Here is a 21,322-nt window from a genome sequence, read left to right as displayed (position 1 = left end):
GGGAACCAGTTGGTTGTTGGTTCAAATGCATCTGAGAAGCTAGGATATTTAAAGATAACTTGATTGCTGAGTTAGAGATAAAATTAGTTCATGTCTATCAAGATCGTAAATCCTTGAGGTTCTGTGTTTCACTGGACAGAAATTTTTCATAGTTTTACTGGACAAAAATCTACTAATTAACAAGTAACTTCACTAAGTTTGGGACCTTCAGTCAGTGGTAAGTAATGAGATGAACTGAGTTCATTCCCCTCGACCAGGGGCCAACAAGCCTTTTCTGTAAAAGACCAGATAGTAAATGTTTCAGGCTTCCTGGGTCATATGCAGGTCATCTCCTATTTTTCTCCTCTTTGGCAGTACAAAAATAGGCTGTGGGCTGGATTTGGCGTGTGGGGCTTCCTAGTTTGCCAGTCCCTATCCAAGACCATCCTCGGGTGGCCATTCCTCCACATGACATGAAAGGGCATTCTGCCTAACTATGCTACTCCCCAAGTTTCATAGACTTTCTCTGACAGTGCTCCCCCAATGAATAAAATCCGAGTACAATCGCTGCTATGTTCTTTGGGGGTGGGGTGATAAAATTTTGATGTTAAAAAATTCTGTGATTAGAAAGGTTGGGAACATTTTCCTAAGTTCGTAAAAGGACAAGTTTTGTTGGGAGAGGGAAGTAGGGAGGAAGGACGCTAGTTTCAGATGCTGTTTAATTCTGGCTATTTAGAGGGTCCCTATTCAGCAGATGTAGGACGTAGTGGTATGTATAGGAAGTTTGTTCAGCTCTTTCGGATACTTTGAAAGTTTCTCTGTTGAAAGTCAACGTTTTTTGAATGATTTACCTTACCTCAAACTGGCTTTTCTATCTACATGAGAAGGGGTCTATACATTTTAGGGGCAGTGTGTGTGCTGATGCTGTTTTCTGACCTCCGGGAACTTGAAGAAGAACCGGCAGCATCATCCCGTCTGGTTTGTTCACCTTGACTTTCTCTTTGGAAAGAAACACTAAATGAGATTTTTTTGCCTGTTGAGTTTTTGCAAATATGTTGAGAGAGACTCTCTCTTTTGCTGTGGTTCCTAGCAGGAGGTCTTGAATAATGCATGGGGTGATTGCTTATATTGATAAACATGGTTAATTTTAATTATAGGACTAAGATTTATGCTCATCTTTTTTTCTTTAATTTATTTTTATGATTCTGAGTATATATGTGAATTGTTTTTAACCGAATGGGGGAAAAATGCCTTTGGGGCTGAATGACGTGTTTGGGTGTATTGGAGTGTGTGGATCTGTCCTTTTCTCGGTGTGTGTTTGTTTCGTCAACCCATTGGCTGTGTTGGTGTCTGAGCAATGTTTCATTGTTATGGCCCAGGCTTATGCTGGGCAGTGCTCATTAAATACCCTGTTCCATTATTTAAGTCGTTGTTTTGGGGGACGGTTCTTTGAGGGGAAAAAAGCCTTGGTTGGGGCATCGTATCTTGTCTTTATTTCATAAAAATTCTAAGAGGGCAGCAGAGGGCAGCTGAAGTTTGGGAGACCAGCACTGTACCTGTCAAATTGAAGTTTTGGAATTTGCTATTGAATTATTCTAAAAGAGCTTTAAAAACCCACCAGGGTCAAGAAACTGGAAGAAGTCTCAGCCCACACCTTGTCTTGCTCACTGGGGTTGGGTGGGTTTTTAGTGTTGGGGGGCAATGGGAAGGGCAGACAAGGGTAGGGTCCCTGGATCACTATTTCAGAAAATAAGGGCCAGGCAAAATGATTGTCATTCACAATTGTTTTTGCCTGGTTTCTGGTTTCAAACCTAGAATTTTTTTTTGGATGTGACAGCTAGCAACAAAAACTTAGTTATGATGGGAACAGTAATTCCCTCTGATTCATTTCTTTTTTAAATCATTATTTCACTAATTTATACCCCAATTTATACTTTGGTATAAATATAGTCAATATAAGGTGACATAAAAACAAATGAGGAAATGGAGTGAAGGGAGTTATTCCTTAATTCACTTATTTATACACGCAACAAATACTTATTAAGTGCCTACTGCGTGCTCAGCATGGTTCTCTGTGCTTGGAATATTTCAGCAAATATGATAGACAGACTTCTTGTCCTTATGGAGCTATATTCTAGCCTGGGATAAAAGGAGATAGGCAATAAATGAATGCACGAGTAAGTATATGACATGGCAGGTGTTAATTTGTGCTAGATGGACAACAGTGAAGAAAGGTCAGGTGAGGGTGGGGGTGGACGGGAGGGCTGCTCCTTCATATGGTGGTTCAGGAAGCATCTCTGAGGTGACAGTTGATCTGAGATCTTGATGAAGTGAGGGGTGAGTCATGTGACATCTGAAAGAAGAGTTTCAGGTAGAGGGAACAAGTGTAGAAGCTTGAGGCCAGAGCACGCTGGGTGTGTTTGACGAGCAGCCAGGAGGCCGGAGTAGCTGGAGTGGAGTGAGGGGGAGAGTGGAAGGAGGTGGGGGCACCTCATAGGCCCCTGTAAGAGTAAGATTTTACTCTGAGATCTAGGACGCCACTGAGAGGGTTTTTGACAGAAATAGCCACAATTTGACTTCCATTTAAAGACCGCTGTGACAGCCATGCTGAGTATAGTGGGCAGGGGGCAACGAAGGAAACAGGGAGCCCAGTTAGGAGGCTCTTGTGAAAATTCAGGCAAGACATGGTGGTAACTTGGATTAGGAGTTACTATTGGAGGTGTAAGAGTGGTTGGATTCTGGATATATTTTGAAGGAAATATTGACAGCATTTGCTGATAGATTGGGTGTGTGTGAAGAGTGTGAGAGAGAAGTCAAGATTTTGTCCCGAGTTACTGGAAGAATGGAATTGCCATTGGCAAAGATAGATAAGGCTGAGGAGAGAATGCTCAACAAATTAGGAATGAAAAGGCATTTCCTCAACCTGGTAAAGAGCATCTAGAAAAAACCCACAGCTCATGTCATACTTATGGTGAAAGACTAACTGCTTTTCCCCTAGGATGAGAAACAAGACAAGGCTGTCCACTCTTGCCACTTCTATTTAACATTGTAAGGGGAGGTTCTAGCCAAGGCACCTGGGCAAGAAAAAGAAATAAAAGGCATCCAGATTAGCAAGGAAGAAATAAAACTCTCTTTATTTGCAGATGATGTGATCTTATATATAGGAAATCCTAAAGAATGCACTGAAAAAACTATTAGAGCTAATAAATGGGTTCAGCAGGGTTGTAGGACATAAGATCAATATACAAAAGTCACTTTTATTTCCGTACATTAGCAATGAACTTTCCAGAAATTGAGAAAATAACTCCACTTAATTCTGTGAGACTGGATGAAAGCATGCAGAGAGAGAATCAGGATAGAGAAAAGAAAAGTCTGAGAGCTGAGCTTCAGATCACCACCATTCAAAGGTCGGGGAGACGAGGAGGAGCTGATGAGTCAGCTAGACAACCAAGAGAGTTGTGTCTTAAGAATAAATAGTTGAGGAAGGAGGAGGTGATCAGCAGTGTGATGTCCTGAAGGTGAGTAAAATGAGGACTGAGGATTCGCAAGTGAGTAAGTGGATGAGCATGGGTGAACAGCAAGAGGAAGAGAGAGAATGGGAGAGGGAGAGGTGGGGGAAAACGGTCTGTCCAAAACCAGTACTTTGGAAAACGCAGTAAAAACTGAGTACTAGAAAAATGACTATGCAAGCCCATTTTTTTCTTATTAGATTCTACAGACGTGAATATTGTTCTCCAATTATTGTTAAAGTTCATGCTCACTCAGTTTCTGTACCTATTTTGTTGTAGTTTGTGGAGGGGACTGGTAGCAGTCTGTGGAACCCACTGTGTCTTGTGTAGGTCTAGGTTTGGCCGGGCGAGCATGAGCTGAAATTCGTTCAACATGGATTTGGTACAGAATACTGTGCTAGATGGTAGGACGTACTCGTTAGAGAATAAACACCAGTCTAATGCTCTAAGAGGCTATATATCTACTTGTTCAGAAAACACGAAGCCTGAATTTTGGTCTCATATAGTTTATAATTATGAGCAAGTCAGAAATCACAAGAAGCGTATTCTGAAGCATTTTCCTTTTCTATAAATGCTAACAGCTATCTGCTGGCTTCCTCATAATCCTGACATTTGTATGATATTTTAGTCTGAATTGCTCATGTAAGCCTCATACAACTTGGTGAAGTGGGTGGATTTTTCATCTCTGTGAAGCAATGGGCTCAGAAAGATGAAATAACTCCTCTATCCTCATGCTGCTCGGAAGAGGTAGAGCCAGGACTGCCCTTTCAGACTGTGAGCTTGCCACCAAATGGGGCTGTGGCATTTTTAACTGCTTTCCAGAGTTGGATTTAGTGTCAGCTGTACTTTGATAGTTTACGTCCTGCTTTGTTAAGAACTTGCAGGTTGAATTTGGTGTCACTTTGGGTGGATGTATGGGCGTGTGTGTTCTCAGCATAACAAGGTAAATAAACTTTGTCTTCCAATCTAAACAGTTGCTGGGTTACACTCTTGTTGGCTTTAAATTCTGATCAGAATTGCTATTGATTTCTTGAAGTATTGCCTTGTAACTGAGTTGTTTCCTCTTTCATAGTGTATGAATTATTTGCATTCATCAGTCACATGGGAACATCTACAATGAGTGGCCATTATGTTTGCCATATCAAAAAGGAAGGAAGGTGAGTTTTTTTTAGAAGGTGAATGATGTCTGTGTTTTATTGAGCACCTGCTATGTGACAGGCACTCTAGTAGGGATTTCATGTTCTCTCATTGGGTTCTCACAGTGGTCTTGGAGGGATGTATTCTTAAAGCCATTTTATACATCATGACAGTGAAGCTCAGGGAGGCTGAGTAGCTTGACCTTAGCTCCTAAGTAGCTGTGTCAGAGCTGGTATTCAAAGCCACTCTCAACCGTCATACCAAGGTGACTTCTCAAAATGAAGATGCACTCTGCAGCAGAATGCATGTCATATTTGGAACCTCCATAGGATTGCCAGATTTGGCTAACAAAACCCAAGAGAACCAGGATGCCCTATTAAAATCAAATTTCAGATCAACAATGAATAATTTTTTAGTACAAATATTGTCTCCAATATTGCATGGGACATAACTTACACTAAAAAACTATTTGTTCCTTACCTGATAGTCAAAGATTGAGTATCCTGTGTTTTATCTGACAACCCTAAACATCCAGGGTTTTGCCTTATTGCAGCCTTGCAGTAGGTTTCTTGGCTTCCTAAGTTGGATTGTTAGGTGTGTGGTAAACAGGAAAGGAGACAGTTATGGGATGTAAGGCTGCTCTTCTCTTCAGAACATTCTCCCCAGGCTGGATCTCCAGAGGCCCCACTGGTTTCCCTTCCTTGAGCTCCCCACTGAGCAGCCTGTGGGTCAGCACTCCTGTTTGCATCATTGCTCAGGCCACATGGATGCTGGAGAAACACCTAACGTTGGCCTCTCCTGGTTTGACGTTGACCTCTCACTCCGTGTCTCCTGCTGCAAGAGTGATCAGTTCCCACTCAGAACTCAATTCTGTTCCTTTTTGGTGTGTCTTTTAGTCTTATCTTTTAAACTTGAGTAACAAAATAGTTGAGCACAGGGACCTGTTTTATGGTGAATTCTTTTTATTACCAAGGCTGATAGCTCTTTTAACAATACTTTTCTTAAGAAAAAATAGCTTAATCATAATTTAAAAAGCAATAAAATTCATTGTAAAAAGAATTTGTAAAATACAAAAACATACAAAGAATATGTCATCTGGAAACCTAGAGATAGCCATTGTCTGTATTTTGGTATATTTCTCTTTGCTTTATTGTTTTTATTGGGAGAGGGTATATATGGCTACATATGTACACACTACATATAAATATGCATATATATTTACAACTTTTCTAAAACCTTAAAGTATGTACACAATACTTTATAATAATAAATATTATTATTTAATAATAAAGTATTAGACAGTTTTGTAACATTTTTTCCCACTTCATATTACATTGTGATTATTTTCTCACTTCACCAAATATTCTTTGAAGATATTTTATTGGTTCTATAATAGTTCACTGCATGGCAATTTACTTCTGAGTTTTAGCTAGTTTATACCTAAGGCTAAAATAAACACTGTTGTACATAATTTTTTGACTCCATTCCTGAGGCTGTCTATGGATATCTACAAACAGAATTATGAGATAGAGGATTTAAAATGATTGGAGGCTCCTTTAGTAGCTACTTTCTGATTAGGTTCAAGAATGAAAAAGCAATTTCCCACCAGCATTCTGTTCCCTTTTAGACCACAAGCTTGAGTATGGTTATCTTAAAGCATCTTGATGATTTTAAGTATGGCACGGTAACTTTTCCCTGCAGAGTTTCCTGGAACTGACTTAGATCCATTAAATGCTTTTGTCTTTTGTTTTCAGGTGGGTGATCTACAATGACCACAAAGTTTGTGCCTCTGAAAGGCCCCCTAAAGACCTGGGCTACATGTACTTTTACCGCAGGATACCAAGCTAAACCTCAGACGTACAAATTGGCGAGAAGAAGCCATATGCCTTTTTAATTTGCCAAAAAAAAAAAAAAAAGTAAGAAGTTGGACGGCCAGACATGAAGGAATACATGGGGTATTTATAGATTATTTAAAGAACATCGTTTGACATCTTCTGAAATAGAACTGGGAAGAAATTTCTATTAGTGATGATACACTACTGTAGATAGTTTTTCTTTTTATAAATGTTCAAGGAGAGGATGATTTTTTAAAAAAAACGTATTCATATTGCTGGTGGGGGATCTGCCACTGGCACATCAAAGGTGAGAATGTGCCACTAGCCCTCTATTTTGCTTTGGGGGTCAGTGGTAGCGGCCTCCAGAGAAACCAAGTAATGGGGCCAGTCATGTGGCCTCACCCACAATAAATGAGAAGCCCACTTTTGTTTCATAACGAAAATCAGTAACTGAGCTGGGCTTTATTTGTGACATAATTTTTTCATTACAGACAATAATTTCTGACCTATCCATGTATAGTAGATTAGAACATCTGCAATGAAAGATATTTTTAATTTAATCATATCAAAATACATAATACAATTGTGTGAATGTGTGTGAGAATGAGACCAAGAGTGTGAGACCTTTATAGTCAACTAGAAAATCTGTGACGGGTTGGTTTTTAAAGATTAAAACAGTTGGTATTAAGCATAGCTAGAAAAAGCAAGCAAATAGTTTAAAGAAACTATAACTCAGGAACAGTTTAAAAAATTAGTTCCCCACTTAGATTTCCAGGCTTAGAAAGGGCTGATTGTCCCTTTGAGGGCTGTCGAGAATTCACTTGGGTTTGTGACCTTTGATGGTGTAATGCCAGATGCCCACAGCAGCACAATACTGTACTTTGCCAAAGGTAGATGGATTCTGTTTCTCAGCAGCCCTTCCTGCTAAGGTATAGTGTGTATTTTTAGTTAAAATAGCTCATCTCTTCTTACCATAACACATGACAACTCCCTGGAATCATGTTAAGTGCCCCACATTGGTCTGTAATTTTCTCATCTCTGAGCTCTTTGCCTGCCTCCATTTCTACGTTTTATGGGGCCAGAGTCCCATCCCTGCTCTCTTCTTGCCTAATCACCTCCTGACTTGCCTTCACTGCTTATCTGCTGCAACCACAGTGTGATCCTGGGTACTTTAAGGGTTTCACATGCGAAGAAAGTTTATATGACATTATAAAAGACCATGATTTACATTTCAGTGTTTTGTTGTAACCTGGGGTTAGATCAGAGTTTCACATGTGATGAAAAAAAGGAATGATAGTGCTCTGTGATTTTCCTACTGCCCTGTACCAAATTCCAGGGTCTCTGGAATTTCTATTTCAGATTATTCAGTCAAATGGAAAATTTATTGCTGTCTGGTAAACATGCATTTGGTTGGTAGAAAGGCTCTTTCTAGAAAGTGTAGGAAAAGAAAGTAGAACCAGTTGGGTGAGACACAGGACAGATGGCAGATGATGACATGGTGAGTTGTGAACAATCAGGATTCTGGTTATGATGGGGCCGTCTCACAGATCATCTGCACAATGGTGTGATGACACTTGCCCTCTCTTTCCAACTGTGCTTTGAGGATATGGCGAGATTTGGTACGATGACCTTAAAGAGTCGCAGATGGTGTGCCACGGTGGGTCCTAGTAGAGTATGCTCCCTCCCTTCTCTCATCTGATGTTTTCTTCAATTTGGGAACAAGTGAGATTGGCAGAAGGCGGGAGCTCGTGGTGCAGTAATTCTCTACTAAATTTTGCCCGCTGGTGTCACCTTTTAACATTGACTCCATATCCTAAGGCAGTCCCACTCTGTTACATAAGCCCCTGACTCCTGTCAAAACCCCACGCTGAGCAGCCTTAGAAAATCCAGTCTCTTTAGGGCTGAGTATTGTAGAGTAACGACTCCAAACACACATTGAAAATGACTTCTTTTCAATGCTGTCACAAAGCAAAGGCCTTTCTGGGGGTGGGAGGTGATTGGGGGTTTGGATTGAAATATGGACAATGATAGCACGTGTATTTTGAACAAAAAATTTTCTAATAAAACTTTGCAAAATGAATGGTGTCAAATCAGTATATAAGATTATAGGCTATACATTATTTAATTTCATTAAGTAGAAAAAGAAATTTAGCCCTTTTGATGCCTAAACCTATTGTAAGAAAGTGTAATATGGCTGCCTCTTTTTTTCCTGCCTCACAAAACAAAGGGCTATTTCTACAAGGCAAAGTTTTGTATATGTGCTTATTCTTTATTTCAGATTAAGAATTGGGAAAAACTGGAGCGAATAATGGGTTTCTTTCTTGCTTAAAAATGTATTTATATGTATACCTTAATATATACAAGGCAAGTTTCCCTGGAATAAAAGTCTGGAACATACTACTTAATTTTACACATGTATGTAGATGAGATTATTTGTTACTGAAAACTGGAATAATGTGTGGATTTCGTCTACTGATTATCAACCTGTTAGGAGTCCTTGTGTGAGGCATGGTGGTATAATTGTGAAATTCTCACTGTGTGTGAGTGTATGTGTGAAAGAGAGCACTCTTTTCCCTGTAAATATCTTTTGATATCCATTTGTGTAAAATCCCAATGAATGTGTCTTTGGAAAATATAATGTAGCAAAGTTTTTATTTTGTCAATTGATCTAAATGCCCATTTAACTAATCAGAACTCCAGTTTGGTTCAGATTGGGATTTTTTTAAAGGGGAGGAAAAGTATGCAGAAAGAACAATTGGAAGAATCCTGTTTTAATGCTATTTTACATCAACATTGCTTCAATATTTTGAATTGACTTGGCTGTTTTCTCCCACCTACAAGAGAATGTGCCTGCCATTCTCCTGAGCTCACTTGGAGATGGAAGATGTCTAGTGTGAGTAGCACGAGCCTGTGACTCCCAGCATCATTTATTTCCTTGAACTAGACAGAGCCTTACCTGCAATTCATAGTGAGGGCACCTGGGTTTGTAGCCCGACTCCATCTCTGCCTGTGATGGGCTGAGTCCTTTACCTCTCTGGCCATTTTTCTTTAAAATGAGTGGGTTAGACCAGATAGGTTCAGAAGTCCCTTCCTGCCCTAACATTTGATTCTATTTTTATTTTCCTATGGTTACTACTGGGGTCAGACATGGGGATATGAGGGATCACATAGAGGTTGGATGTTATATATTTGGTTTATTATGGCCCATACGCCCCAGTTTAGAACCTGTGCCATTTTTGGTGTGCCCACCCTGGCTTCTGTTTCCACTTTCTTTGGTAATTATCCCGTTTTTTCTTTCCCCACTCGTGAAACTCTCTTCTTCCTAGTCCATGATGTATGTTGTTACCATCCCCTCAGAAATGAAAAATCCATTTAAAACACCTCCTGAAAAACCTCAGAACTACCTTCAGCGAAATCTATAACATTTATAACATTATCTTCTTCTGATTCAGTTATAGCTATGATCCCCGACTAAGTATTGAGGAAGTTGTCTGTCACAGACAGGATGTCTTTTCATCTTGTAGGCTTCGCTGTTGCTAAGTCACATCCATCTGTACAGGCTGTCTGTGGGGAGATGGCAGGTGACAGGGGCCAAGGGATAGGCGTGGATAAAATGTGATTCTGTCCTTCACCTTAGTTCAGAAATCCTAGGTTACAGAACCAGGTTCTGTTCTCTTAAGTTGGGGTATAAGATCACCTGCACAGTGCAGGAGATTCCCTACCCAGTAAATCCTGCTGAAGGAGCTTGTATTAAGATTCTCTAGAGCTGCGCTATTCAATGCAGTAGTCAACGGCCACATGTGGCTAATACCTCTTGAAATTTGGCTTGTCCAAATTGAGTTGGGCTGTACACATAAAATACCAGATTTTGGAGACTTGATACCAAAAAAGGAATGTAAAAAATTTCATCAATATTTTATATTGATTACATACCAAAATGATGATATTTTAAATATGTTAAGTAAGGTATTACAATTTCACCTGTCCCTTTTTATCTTTTTTTAATGTGGCTACCAAAAAATTTAAAATCAGATGTGTGGCTTGCATGGTACTTCTGTTGGACAGTGCCGCTCTAGACTAGACCAGGTGGCGTGGCGTAGGCAGTGAAATACCAAGGTATGGAAGGTAATTCTCCAACCTCTCCAGATAGAAGCAACACAAATGCTTCATTGGAATTGGGAGCACTGTGAGGCATGGAATGCCTTCCAGAAGCCAGCAGATTTTTCCATAGAAAAACCAATATGTATCAGACCCCAATTAAAAAACAAAAGCAAATGAGCCCCAAGCTCTGTTCTTTCACCTTTTCCTAGAAGCTGCTAACTTTGCACTTACTTTTCAAGCATCTTCCAGGTACCAAGAATGTCAGCCACATGAGGGTGTTGGGCATATTTGTTTCACTCTAGGCAACATTCTCTTGTGGGTTCCCCTCCCCAGGCATTGTTTAGTCTGGTCAGAGCTGGGTGTCTTGAAACTGCGAATCCTGCCGTTCTCGATACGTCACCATTCCTCCCTGTGCCCACCTGCCTGGCAGGTGGTGATGTTGGCTTCTGAAAGAGTTTGTATTTATTTTATTTTGCACTAGTCACAGTTGTTGTTTAAAATATCTCAAATGTTTGGGGAGAATATTTGCCTGTGATGGGAAGAGAGATGGATGATTTATTGCTTCAATTGTTTTAAAATTAAAAGCTATTCTCACAATCTGAGGTCCCTTTATGTCTCTTCTTTTGCAAAACAAAATGCTGAGTAAATTGATTCTGCCCTTTGCAGGTTCTCATTCATCAATGGAACAGGTAACTTGAGACAATGACTCATTTTATGCCTTCTTAGGGTTTCTTTGTGTGGGTGCAAGGCTGCCTGGTCCCCATCAACTGTGGAACATCAATGATGTGGTTACCTCTGTGAAGGAGGGAGGGGCCAAGGCAGGGAGGAGTCTGATGTCTTCTAGACTTTCTCTACCGGATGTCAAGTCAAATATTGGAGTCAGTTGAGACCTTTCTGTGGTTCCCTGGTTCTCAGTTTGCTGGTGGCTCCCTTAATGCATGTACAAGCAGAATTGATGCTGACTGCATCAAAGGATTTGGGCATTTCTATGACACCACATTTCTAGAGTGTATGAGTTTCTAACTGCTGCTATAACAGATTACCACAAAGTTAGTGGCTCAAAACATACATTTATTAGGTCAGAAATCTGAACTTGGGTCTTACAGGGGTAAAATCAAGATGTCAGCAAGGAAGCTGTAGGAGAGAATCCATTCCTCACCTTTTCCAGATTCTAGAAGCAGTTTGCATTCCTTGGCTCATGGCCTCCTAACAGCATTGGCATTGCTCCAGCATCTGCTTCTCCTGTTATATCTTCTCTGACTGGCTTTCCTGCCTCCCTCCTATAAGGATCCTTATGATTACATTGGGCCCACCCAGACATTCCAGAATAGTCTTCCCAGAATATCTCCAGAATAGTCAGGATCCTTAACTTGATCACATCTGCAATGTTCCTTTTGCTGTGTAAGGTAGCACATTTACAGGTTTTAAGGATGAGGATGTGGACATCTTGGGGGGGCCATTGTTTTGCTGCCATATAGGGCATGCTAATTACTACTCAAAATATGTCCATTCAATGCTGAAAATTTTTAAAAGAATGAACCTACGTATTTTTAAAAATCCAAGTAAAATGACCGACGTCACTGTTGTGCCATATGTTTTGGTGAGGGGGATGAAAGAAGGAAATGATTGGGATGTGGGATTATGTATGATTCAGAGAACTGTGAAGTTTTTAGGACAATGTCTGCAAGTCAGCTGCTGCTCGCATTCACTTGATATGTCCCGTTCCGCCCAATGGGGAGAGTTTACCAGTGTGTGTGTATGCTGTTTGAACTGTGATCCTGCTTGTCAAATGTAGTCAGTGACAAACTCCAGTCACTGGGGAAATTTAATAGGAAAATAGTGAGTTATTCTCATCCTCATGCAACCAATTATTTAAAAAACTAGTAGGAAGAGTCTTTCAGTGAGGTCGGGAGGCAGAGTGGTATAATGGCAAGAGCACAGGCTTGTAGACTTGAGTTCAAATCCTATTCCCAACACAGACTAGCTATGTGACTTTGGTAAGCACTTAATATCCTGAGACTCAGTCTTCTCATCCGTGCAGTGGGCATAATAACACATGAGATGAGTTATGTAAAGCACTTGACAGCCTGGTGGGCACAGGATATTTTTACTGTGCTATTTTACAGCACCATTTTAACCCATATAGCGTTTGACACCATGGAGGTTTTGACCCTTTGTTTCAGTCTAAAAAAATTTTTTTTAAAGAATCAGAATTATACCAACATTGATGACTTTTTTCAAAAGTATTTTTCTGGAGAAAATTCCATTAAGTCAATTTATTTTGTTAATCTATATAGCATGGTTCATCATTTCATAAATACTAAACATCTTCTAAGTGCTAGGCCTTGTTTTTCTTAGAATTTACCAGTAAACAAAGTAGACAAAGATCTCTGCCCTTCTGTTGTTTTTTTCTAGTAGGGAAAGACAGATACTAAAAATAAGAAATAAGTAAATTATGTAATATGTTAAAAGATCTTAAGTGCTATGGGGAAAAAAACGTGGAGCAGAGGGGGAAGTGCAGGTTGCAGTATTAAATAGGGTACTCAGGGAAGGCAGCGTTTGAAGGTGAGATTTGAGCCAAGATGTGAAGGAGGTGAAGGAATCTTCCAAACAGATGTTTGGGGGAGGATATGCTTGGCAGAGGCTCTATGGTGGGAGTGTATTTGATATGTCAGAGAAGCAGCAACGGGACCAGCATGGTTCAAGAGAAGGGAGTGAAGGGAAGAGTAATGGGAGAAGAGCACAGAGAGGGGCCAGATGGCCTGAGCCTGGGAGGCCATGGGAAGGGCTTGCCTCTACAGTGCGATGGGGAACCGTTACAGGGTCTTGAGCAGAGCAGTGACCCAACCTGACCAAAGTTTCAGGGAGATAGTTCTTTGGTTCGGCTAGATGATAACAGGGCAAGGATAGAAGTAGAAACGACTGTGTTAAGCAAGGTGAGAGAGGATGAGGGCTCGGATGGAGTAGTATCAGTGGAGGTAGTAAAGATGGTCAGATTCTGGATACATTTGAAAGGAAGACCAGTAGGGTTTCCTAATGGACAGGATGTGGGGTGTGAGGGAATGAGCATAGCTAAGGCTGATCCCAGAGTTTTTGTTCTGAGCAACCGAAGAGTGTAGTTGCAATCACTCAAGACAGGGAAGGCTTGGTGGGGTTGGGGGCTGGTAATGAGGAAAGATGATCAGGAGTCCAGTTTGGATCCTGTTGAATTTGAAATGCCTGTTAGATCTACATGGTTGATGTTGAGTAGGAAGCTGGATATACAACTCTAGATCTTGAGAGAGAGGTCTGGACTGAAGATATACAGTTGGGAGTTGTTGGTATCTAGATGGTATTTAAAGCCATGGGACTGGGTACTGTCACCAATGGAGGGAGACATGAAACAGAAGAGGACCAGGGCCTAACCCCTTCAACATACGAAGTCAGGGAGAAGATGAGCCAGCAAAGGAGACTGAAAGGAGTGACTATCAAGGTGGAAGAAAACCAAGAGAATGGTGCCTGGAAGTGGAAACCAAGCAAAGAAAGCATTGTGAGGAAGCGAGAGTGATCAACTGCCAAATAACTGTGGTAGATAAGTAAGATGACTTGACTGTGAGATTGATCAACTTGAGGTCGTGGGTGATCTCCAGGGGAAGAGTTTGGGAAGAGAAGAATTGTAGAAGAGGTATGCAGACCACTCTTCGGGGAGGTTTGCAGAGAAGTGGGTGGTGGGAAGTGGGATGGGATCAAGATAAGTTTTAGTTTTTATTTTTATTTATTTATTTTATTTTTTGAGGAAGATTAGCCCTGAGATAACTGCTGTCAATCATCCCCTTCTTTGCTGAGGAAGACTGGCCCTGAGCTAACATCCGTACCCATCTTCGTCTACTTTATATGTGGGACGCCTGCCACAGCATGGTGTGCCAAGCGGTGCCATGTCCGCACCCGGGATCTGAACTGGCAAACCCTGGGCCGCCAAAGCAGAATGTGTGCACTTAACTGCTGTGCCACCGGGCCGGCCCCCAAGAGAAGTTTTAGTTTTTAAATAGAAGAAATAAGATGATCAAATAGAAAATGAAATATTGAGGACGTAGGAGAGAGAGGGAAGAATTGCTGGTCCGCTGCAGGCAAGAGGTGATGAGATATCCAGTTGAACTCTTTCCCAGCTTTGACTTTTTTCTTTCTGTTTTAATGAAATTAGTTTAATTGGTATCAATTCTGTAAATTTTTGACAGTCTGAGTCATCAGTTAGTTTTCAGTCCTCTTTAAATTGTCCCTATTATAACTCTTGCCATTGCAAATTCCCTTTTGCTACCAACGGGGTCTAGCTTTACCAGGTCACATTTTGCAACTGTAAATTTTATCAAGAAGATTTTGTTCTTTTGTCAATTTTTAATCAATAGCAAATTTTACTATGGGCAGTATTAGCCATCATCTTGCTAATTTCTCTCAAGCCTAATTTTTCCCAGGTCAGTTTTTGTGATTTTTAGTATTATGTGTGATCTTTAGTCTGTTCTTAATCTAAAAGACTTTTTTTTCATCTGGCACAGTTTCTGTTATTATGTTTATTATTTGCAGTAATATTAATTATGAACTGGATACAAATATTTGTTGGGCAAAGGCATAGGACCTGGGTGTCCATTGGGGTTAAAATGGCAGAGTAGAAACGTGCCATCTAGGAATCTGGCACATGGTAGCTTTTGGTAAATGTGAGCTTCATTTCTGTTTCCCTTTCAAAGAACTTGGGCTGGGAAGGGAGTGCTGCCTGGCCTCTGCCCTTGTACACTCAGGTGAGCAAACCTGAGCAGGGGGCCTACTGAGAATCAATAGTTTAGTTCCACAGGGCAAAATACTAAAATTAACCATCAGTTCCCAAAGTTCTGATTCATTAAGATGATTACCAGGCAGCATTCCTTATTGTGAGCTATAAGTTAGGAAAAAGAAACGTAAGTCCTTTGTGAGCCCTGAAGTGCTGGGTAGTTAAGGTATTACCTTAAGAAGACTTGTAAAGAAATGTAAAGAACCTTCAGACCTTGGGCTGCTTTATATATACCCATGGAGTGAAGCAGCTATTTAAGGAAATTAATATAATTCACATTTAAAAAGTGGGGTAGGAGATATAAAAAAGGTTTGTGTTATGCAAGGGGAAGGGGGAAGCCACAAGTCACCATTGGGTAGATGAAATTTTACCTTATATAGAATCACAGTGAAGCAGGAAAGAAAGATGTACAGCTTGATTTTATAGAAGAGAAAGTGTTATCCCACCAAGGTTAAGTGCTGCCTCCGATCAAAAGGGGAGAGTGAAGAAGAAGGGGATGCTCCAGTCTCCCTGTATAGCTCTCTTCACCCAAGCCTGTGGTTCCCTCCATCACCAACCTGACCACGCAAGGACTTTCCTTAGCAAACATTTTGGAAACACAGAAACTTCTGTCTCAAAGGCATCACTTCTCTGCTTGGGGACAAATCCTCCTCTGCTTGAGGGCAAATCCACCCTTGACCCTGCTCTGGGAAGGTGTCCGACAATCTCCTGCCCTGCCAGGGCATCTCCTAGGGTCTCCCCAGCTCACAGCCCTTGCCACCATGGGCTCCTTTCTCCTTGAACTCACACCGGGCTCATTCTTGTCTTGGCATCTTGCACTAGCTGTTGGCTCTGCCAGGAATGCTTGTCCTCATCTCCACTTGGCTGGCTTCTTGTCCTTCAAATCTCGGCTCAAAGGTCACCTAAGAGAAACGTTTCCTGACCACCTATAGATGAATGAGGCCCCAGTCAAGTCGTAATACCTTATTTATTCTGTTCTTCCAGCACTTCCCAACGCATGACCTTCTCATTTGTTAAGGTATTTGTTTGTCTCTCACACAAGCCCAAGCTCTTCAAGGGCAAGTTTGATTTGATGTACTTACCACTGTCCCACACTAGAACAGTACCTGCACACAGTAGGTGCTCAAATGTCTATTGACTGACCAAAAAATAAAACAGACCCTAAAACTGAAATAATTTTAAGACTTTTATTCTAAAAAGAAAATCACAAAATCCAATTTCAGGTTAAATAATATTTTAGTCTTAAAAAATTAACAAAGGAGGAAGATTTTAAAGTTTTGTTTTATATCTAAAAATGCATTCCTGATTTCCAGATAACTCATGCAAAATCATACATAGTCATATTCAATAAAAGGACCTTTTAACCAGTAGTACAAATTGAATTCTATTTGAAGCAATTCTGATCCCCAAAGCCCATTTTGAAAGATTCCTGAAAAGACCTTGAAGCCACAGACGAAGTTTATTTGAAAACATAATTTAAAATTGCACAAATATAAATACAATTTAATAATGTGAAAAAAGGAAGGCATGCCTCCAGTAATAGTACAAAAATACTACCTTAATCTTGGTACTTTGCAAATTATAAGCCAACTGAGTAAATTAAACACATCAATATGATAAGAGGTTATTTTTATGGTAGTAATTTTATTTCAAAGAGCAATGCTGGGAAATACCAAGATGAAGCTGTAATACCCAACAGAGTTGTGCTATGATACATCATATTTCACTAAATACACAGATACATTATCACCTAGTATGCCAATAACTTTCATACCCTCCCCCCCATTGCCATGAATTTACTATAGGTCATTTAATTTGGGTTGGTTTTAATTTAGAAACTCAATATAAACATTTAAAGGTAAATTTCTTCATTATCTATTTCAGCTTAAAAATGAAATCACATGGTTTTAAACATTATTGAGCGTGATAAGGAAGCATCACAGAAGAATTTGTCTCAAAACAACATTTTTGGGTTAGACTAGATATGCAATATTCATAGATATACAAAATATATAGAAACGTCTTTTCTAAGTAGTTAATAAATGCTTGTTATAGTTTGTAAAAAGTTTACTAAATTAATCAAGTTTTTTTTTCAATCAAGGTAAATAAATTTGGGTAATGAACATTGAAGAGGGTTTGGGTTCGATGATATATGGGGGAAATCGAAAGGAAGTTGGTAAAAATTTAGATTTGCTGTATTTCCTTTAACTACTGGTAACATATTCAATCAAGAACACATTTGTTGCATGGCACAATTCTTTCATAGTATCTATGTGAAAATTTTATATATCTCAGTGAAAATGCCAAACTACCGAGTTGAGCGTGTACATCCGTTAATCGTTTTTGTGTCCCTCTTCAAGAAATTCAAGGAAAAAAACCTGCCTCCATTTTATTGTTAAACAAAGAACGGCCTCGGTGTCCTTTCATTCCTCTTAATATTATTTTGAGTGCAGGTTTCTAAAAGTGTCCCACTGAGCCTGTCAGGGTTTTGCTGCAACTCTTCAACGTTGCAAGTTCAGTTTCTCCTGCAGAGAAGGTCCTGAGAAAACAGTTCTGAGACTGGGGCACTTGTTTCTAGGGTGTGTTATTTTGGTATTTCTGCAGAGGTTGCACATAGTGGAAACTTTATTCAAGGCAAAATACCACATGAGACTTTGTTAAACCTCACACTTTAATTTTTTCTCCTCTTAACTGTTTAATGCCTCCACACAACCGCCCTTGCTGTGACTTTGGGGAATTCTGTCTTTGAGCTCATATGTATGCGTGTGGGGGTGTATGAAATGGTGGCAAAGCTGTTGTCTTACTGAGCTTTGCTCCCTCCATTTCTCCTTGTCCTTATTTTTTCCTAAAGCAGTGGTTACAGCAAAAGGCAGTAAGAGGACTTTGGAGTTGGTCCTGAGTGACCATGAGGTCACCTCCTCACCCCTGAATATCAATATTTTTAGACATATTGACCAAATCCAATTTCTCAAGGGATGTGGGCCCAAGAAGCTCACCTACCATACAAATAGGACCACGTTGAGGATAACGGTGTGACACTCACACTCTACATGCTATTTGTGGAAATTAAGGCCCTGGGACCACTTTGCCTTATGATGGTTTTCATGCGCCTGACATTAATCTCCCCACTTTATTTAGAATGTCAGTATTTCTAATTTATTCCTAAACTTTTAGAAAAAATTTGAAATGCACTATTTCAGAATTTAGAACCCAAAACTGTGCTGAGGCAATCAACATGATTTTGTTTAGTGGCATTCAGACACGTGGGTTTTGTTTGAGTTTTGGATCTGTTGTGCCTCCACTTGGTTTTTAAAAATCGTTTGGATGTCTAAGTACCTGGGTTCCTCAGATGATTAGTTTGGCATTGGCTGCAATACTGCATAAACTAGACGTGTGAATATCTGTAAAGTTCAGTGGGATGGCATGAAAACAATCTTAAGGCTAGGATATTAAAAGCAAATAGAAAAACTAACACAAAGTTCATGAAAATGCTTCCTTGTTCAGAAGCAAGGAAAAATAAGCTAACCTATGAGACTTAATCATGCACTGGGTAAATTGACATTCAGTAAAGTTATCTTGCATGCTTTGGTTAATATTTGAGTAGGCAGATTTGCAAGTACTAATGCATGCATTATTTTTGTACCTGAGGTTATATGCTTTACTTTTTAAAAATCGCCTTTTTACAAACCTATGCCAGAGTTCATTTGCGAACACTTTTTAAAAATATATATATATATCTACTTCTTAGTTCAAAACAGTTTAATTTCAACCAGTTCTATAAATACTGAGATGAGAGGGAAAGGGTGCAGTAAAATCTGGAGAGGGAATAAATTTGAAATCATTTTACAAAGTTGAAATCATGTTGTGTGCATGTGTAATAATTTCTAAAATAGGAGGCCTCAAAAAGATGGCACATGAATTAAGCCTTCAGAATACCCTGTTTCTAGAATGCTTTTAGAAGCACTTCAAGGTATAAAACAACAGCAACAACAACCAACTTAAAGTACAGTCCAGTCTTGTGGAACTGATTCAGGGCAAATGAGGAAGGGAGCCAAGATGACCATCTTGCTCTCTCTATATTCCCAAGGAGATCACAAAGCTGATGGTATAGAGTTTGGGAGCTCCTGTCTTAAGGGGACTAGCCACAACTGTGTTCAAGTTTTGCATGTATAGCAAGAATATACTAGAAAGATTTATCTAGTATGAGTATCTATACGGGGACCCAAGATTCAACGTAATAGTTCTCTTTAAAGAAAAGAATGAGGGGAAGTGGCATAAAACTCTGAGAGTGACTGTGTCCTGGACATTCCCACTCAGTTAAGTATCGTGAATTTGCCATTCTAGTTGAAATGCAGATTTGCTGAGAAAGCACAGCTCATCGTTTTCTATTAAAGTTTTCTGGTGGACAAGATCAGCCTTTCTTTCAAGGAGTCGTGGGGAGTGATCTTGGGAGACAGCAAAAGGCAAGACGACTCCATATGATTGGCCAGTAAGTGGATGTTTTACTCCTCCTCTTCCCTGTCCCTCTGCCTCCTCCTCACTGTAAGGGTCCAGCAGCACATGGAAATAGGCCACTAGACATAATGTTTTGAAATTCAGTAACGGTCACCAGCTTTCTCTGCATTTTCATCCAGTCTACTGGTGAAATCGATCCTTGAAAGTCACATCTGTGCAACTGAGTGGCCATTCTAGTAAAATAGTACCATCCTCTAAGAGGTCTTAGGCTATTACTCAGTAATACAAGAAAAATGAACTCGAAGCCTTCCCAGAGTGCCTCCGAAGAAAACCAAGAACACTACCTTTTTAAATGGAAAGAGTAATTTAAATGACAATTTCACTGCCGAAAACAGTTTTGCCTTAAAAAAATGTGTATATGCTTAAAAAAAAAAGATGCATACAATAAAGACTGTTCCAAAATCTTGCTGCGTAATTTTTGGTGGTGCTCTGATTTCTATAAACTTTCATTTGCCTTTTAGTAACTGTTTTTACTTAATTTTATTAAAAAATGTCTTGGGCAATAATTCTGCACTTCCTGACAGGCAACAGCTTATGAAAATCCTGGTTGGGATGGACACTGAATTATATCAGAGAAAGTCCTACCGAATGCTCTGCAAATTACCCAATTCTGATGGGAATGGAAAATTGTCTATTCTCCTCTGACACAACTCTTTGGAGTTTGAAGTTACATTGTATTCCACTAGCAAAATAAAGCTTGGGCAGCAAAATTTGCTACCAGTTAGCAACAACCAAATTAAATCAAGGTATCCGACATTTACCCTACTGTCAGGCTTTAAGTTATTACTGATCTCATGTATGAAGTGCCAGCAAGGCTAAGAAAACAGCCTATCATTATTACTGCAAATTCAGTTACAGTTGAAAGTAGAGAATGACATCATGAACAGGACACCTGTAAAAGCTTGCTTTGAATCCTTTGTTTGAAGGCTCTTAATGGACTATGGTGGATGCAAGTCAGCTGGCCAGCCAGTGAATGCACGGGGATTGGCAGGAGGAAGGAACATGCAGAGAATGGATGCTGTTCTCTTGGGAATGTTCAAGCAGGCAGCTACCATGGGTTGGAGGCTGTCCCCAAGAGTCCTTCCCAGACAGAGTTTCTAGAATTCTAAAATTCTAAAGAATACCATTCTTGAAAATATCCTTGAGCTTTATTTCACTTCTCAGCCTGCAGGGAAGTAGGCCAAGAGTGGGCTGTCACTACTGCCCAATGGTGGGTGAATGCCTTAACGCCTCTGCCTCCTGCTGTCCCGCTGGGGGCATCACCTTGCCCAAGTGAGTTTGACGATGAATATCAAAACCTCCACCACGGTGCCCTCAACTCTGCATCTTTATAAACTAGAATAGGTTGTAATATACGTAAGCCTCAAGGACTTGTGGTTTCACGTTTACTCGAGGCCCCTTCCTACCCCAGGGACTTCAAATGTAACAGAGGCGAGGACTTTGACCTG

General features: G+C 40.1%; 1 protein-coding gene across 1 annotated transcript in view; it reads left to right on the top strand.

The window, feature by feature from the left end:
• Positions 1 to 11,160, top strand: part of USP13 (ubiquitin specific peptidase 13) — a 107,628-nt gene extending 96,468 nt beyond the window's left edge. The window contains exons 20-21 of the mRNA XM_046658879.1: positions 4,561 to 4,645; positions 6,380 to 11,160. Coding sequence (XP_046514835.1) covers positions 4,561 to 4,645; positions 6,380 to 6,473 — 179 coding nt within the window. The 3' untranslated portion in view covers positions 6,474 to 11,160. The remainder of the gene's footprint in view (positions 1 to 4,560; positions 4,646 to 6,379) is intronic.
• Positions 11,161 to 21,322: the final 10,162 nt, after the last annotated feature.

This window comes from Equus quagga, chromosome 4 (genome assembly GCF_021613505.1).
Source record: "Equus quagga isolate Etosha38 chromosome 4, UCLA_HA_Equagga_1.0, whole genome shotgun sequence".
Classification (NCBI taxonomy): domain Eukaryota; kingdom Metazoa; phylum Chordata; class Mammalia; order Perissodactyla; family Equidae; genus Equus; species Equus quagga.
This window is presented reverse-complemented; position numbering and strand designations above follow the sequence as displayed.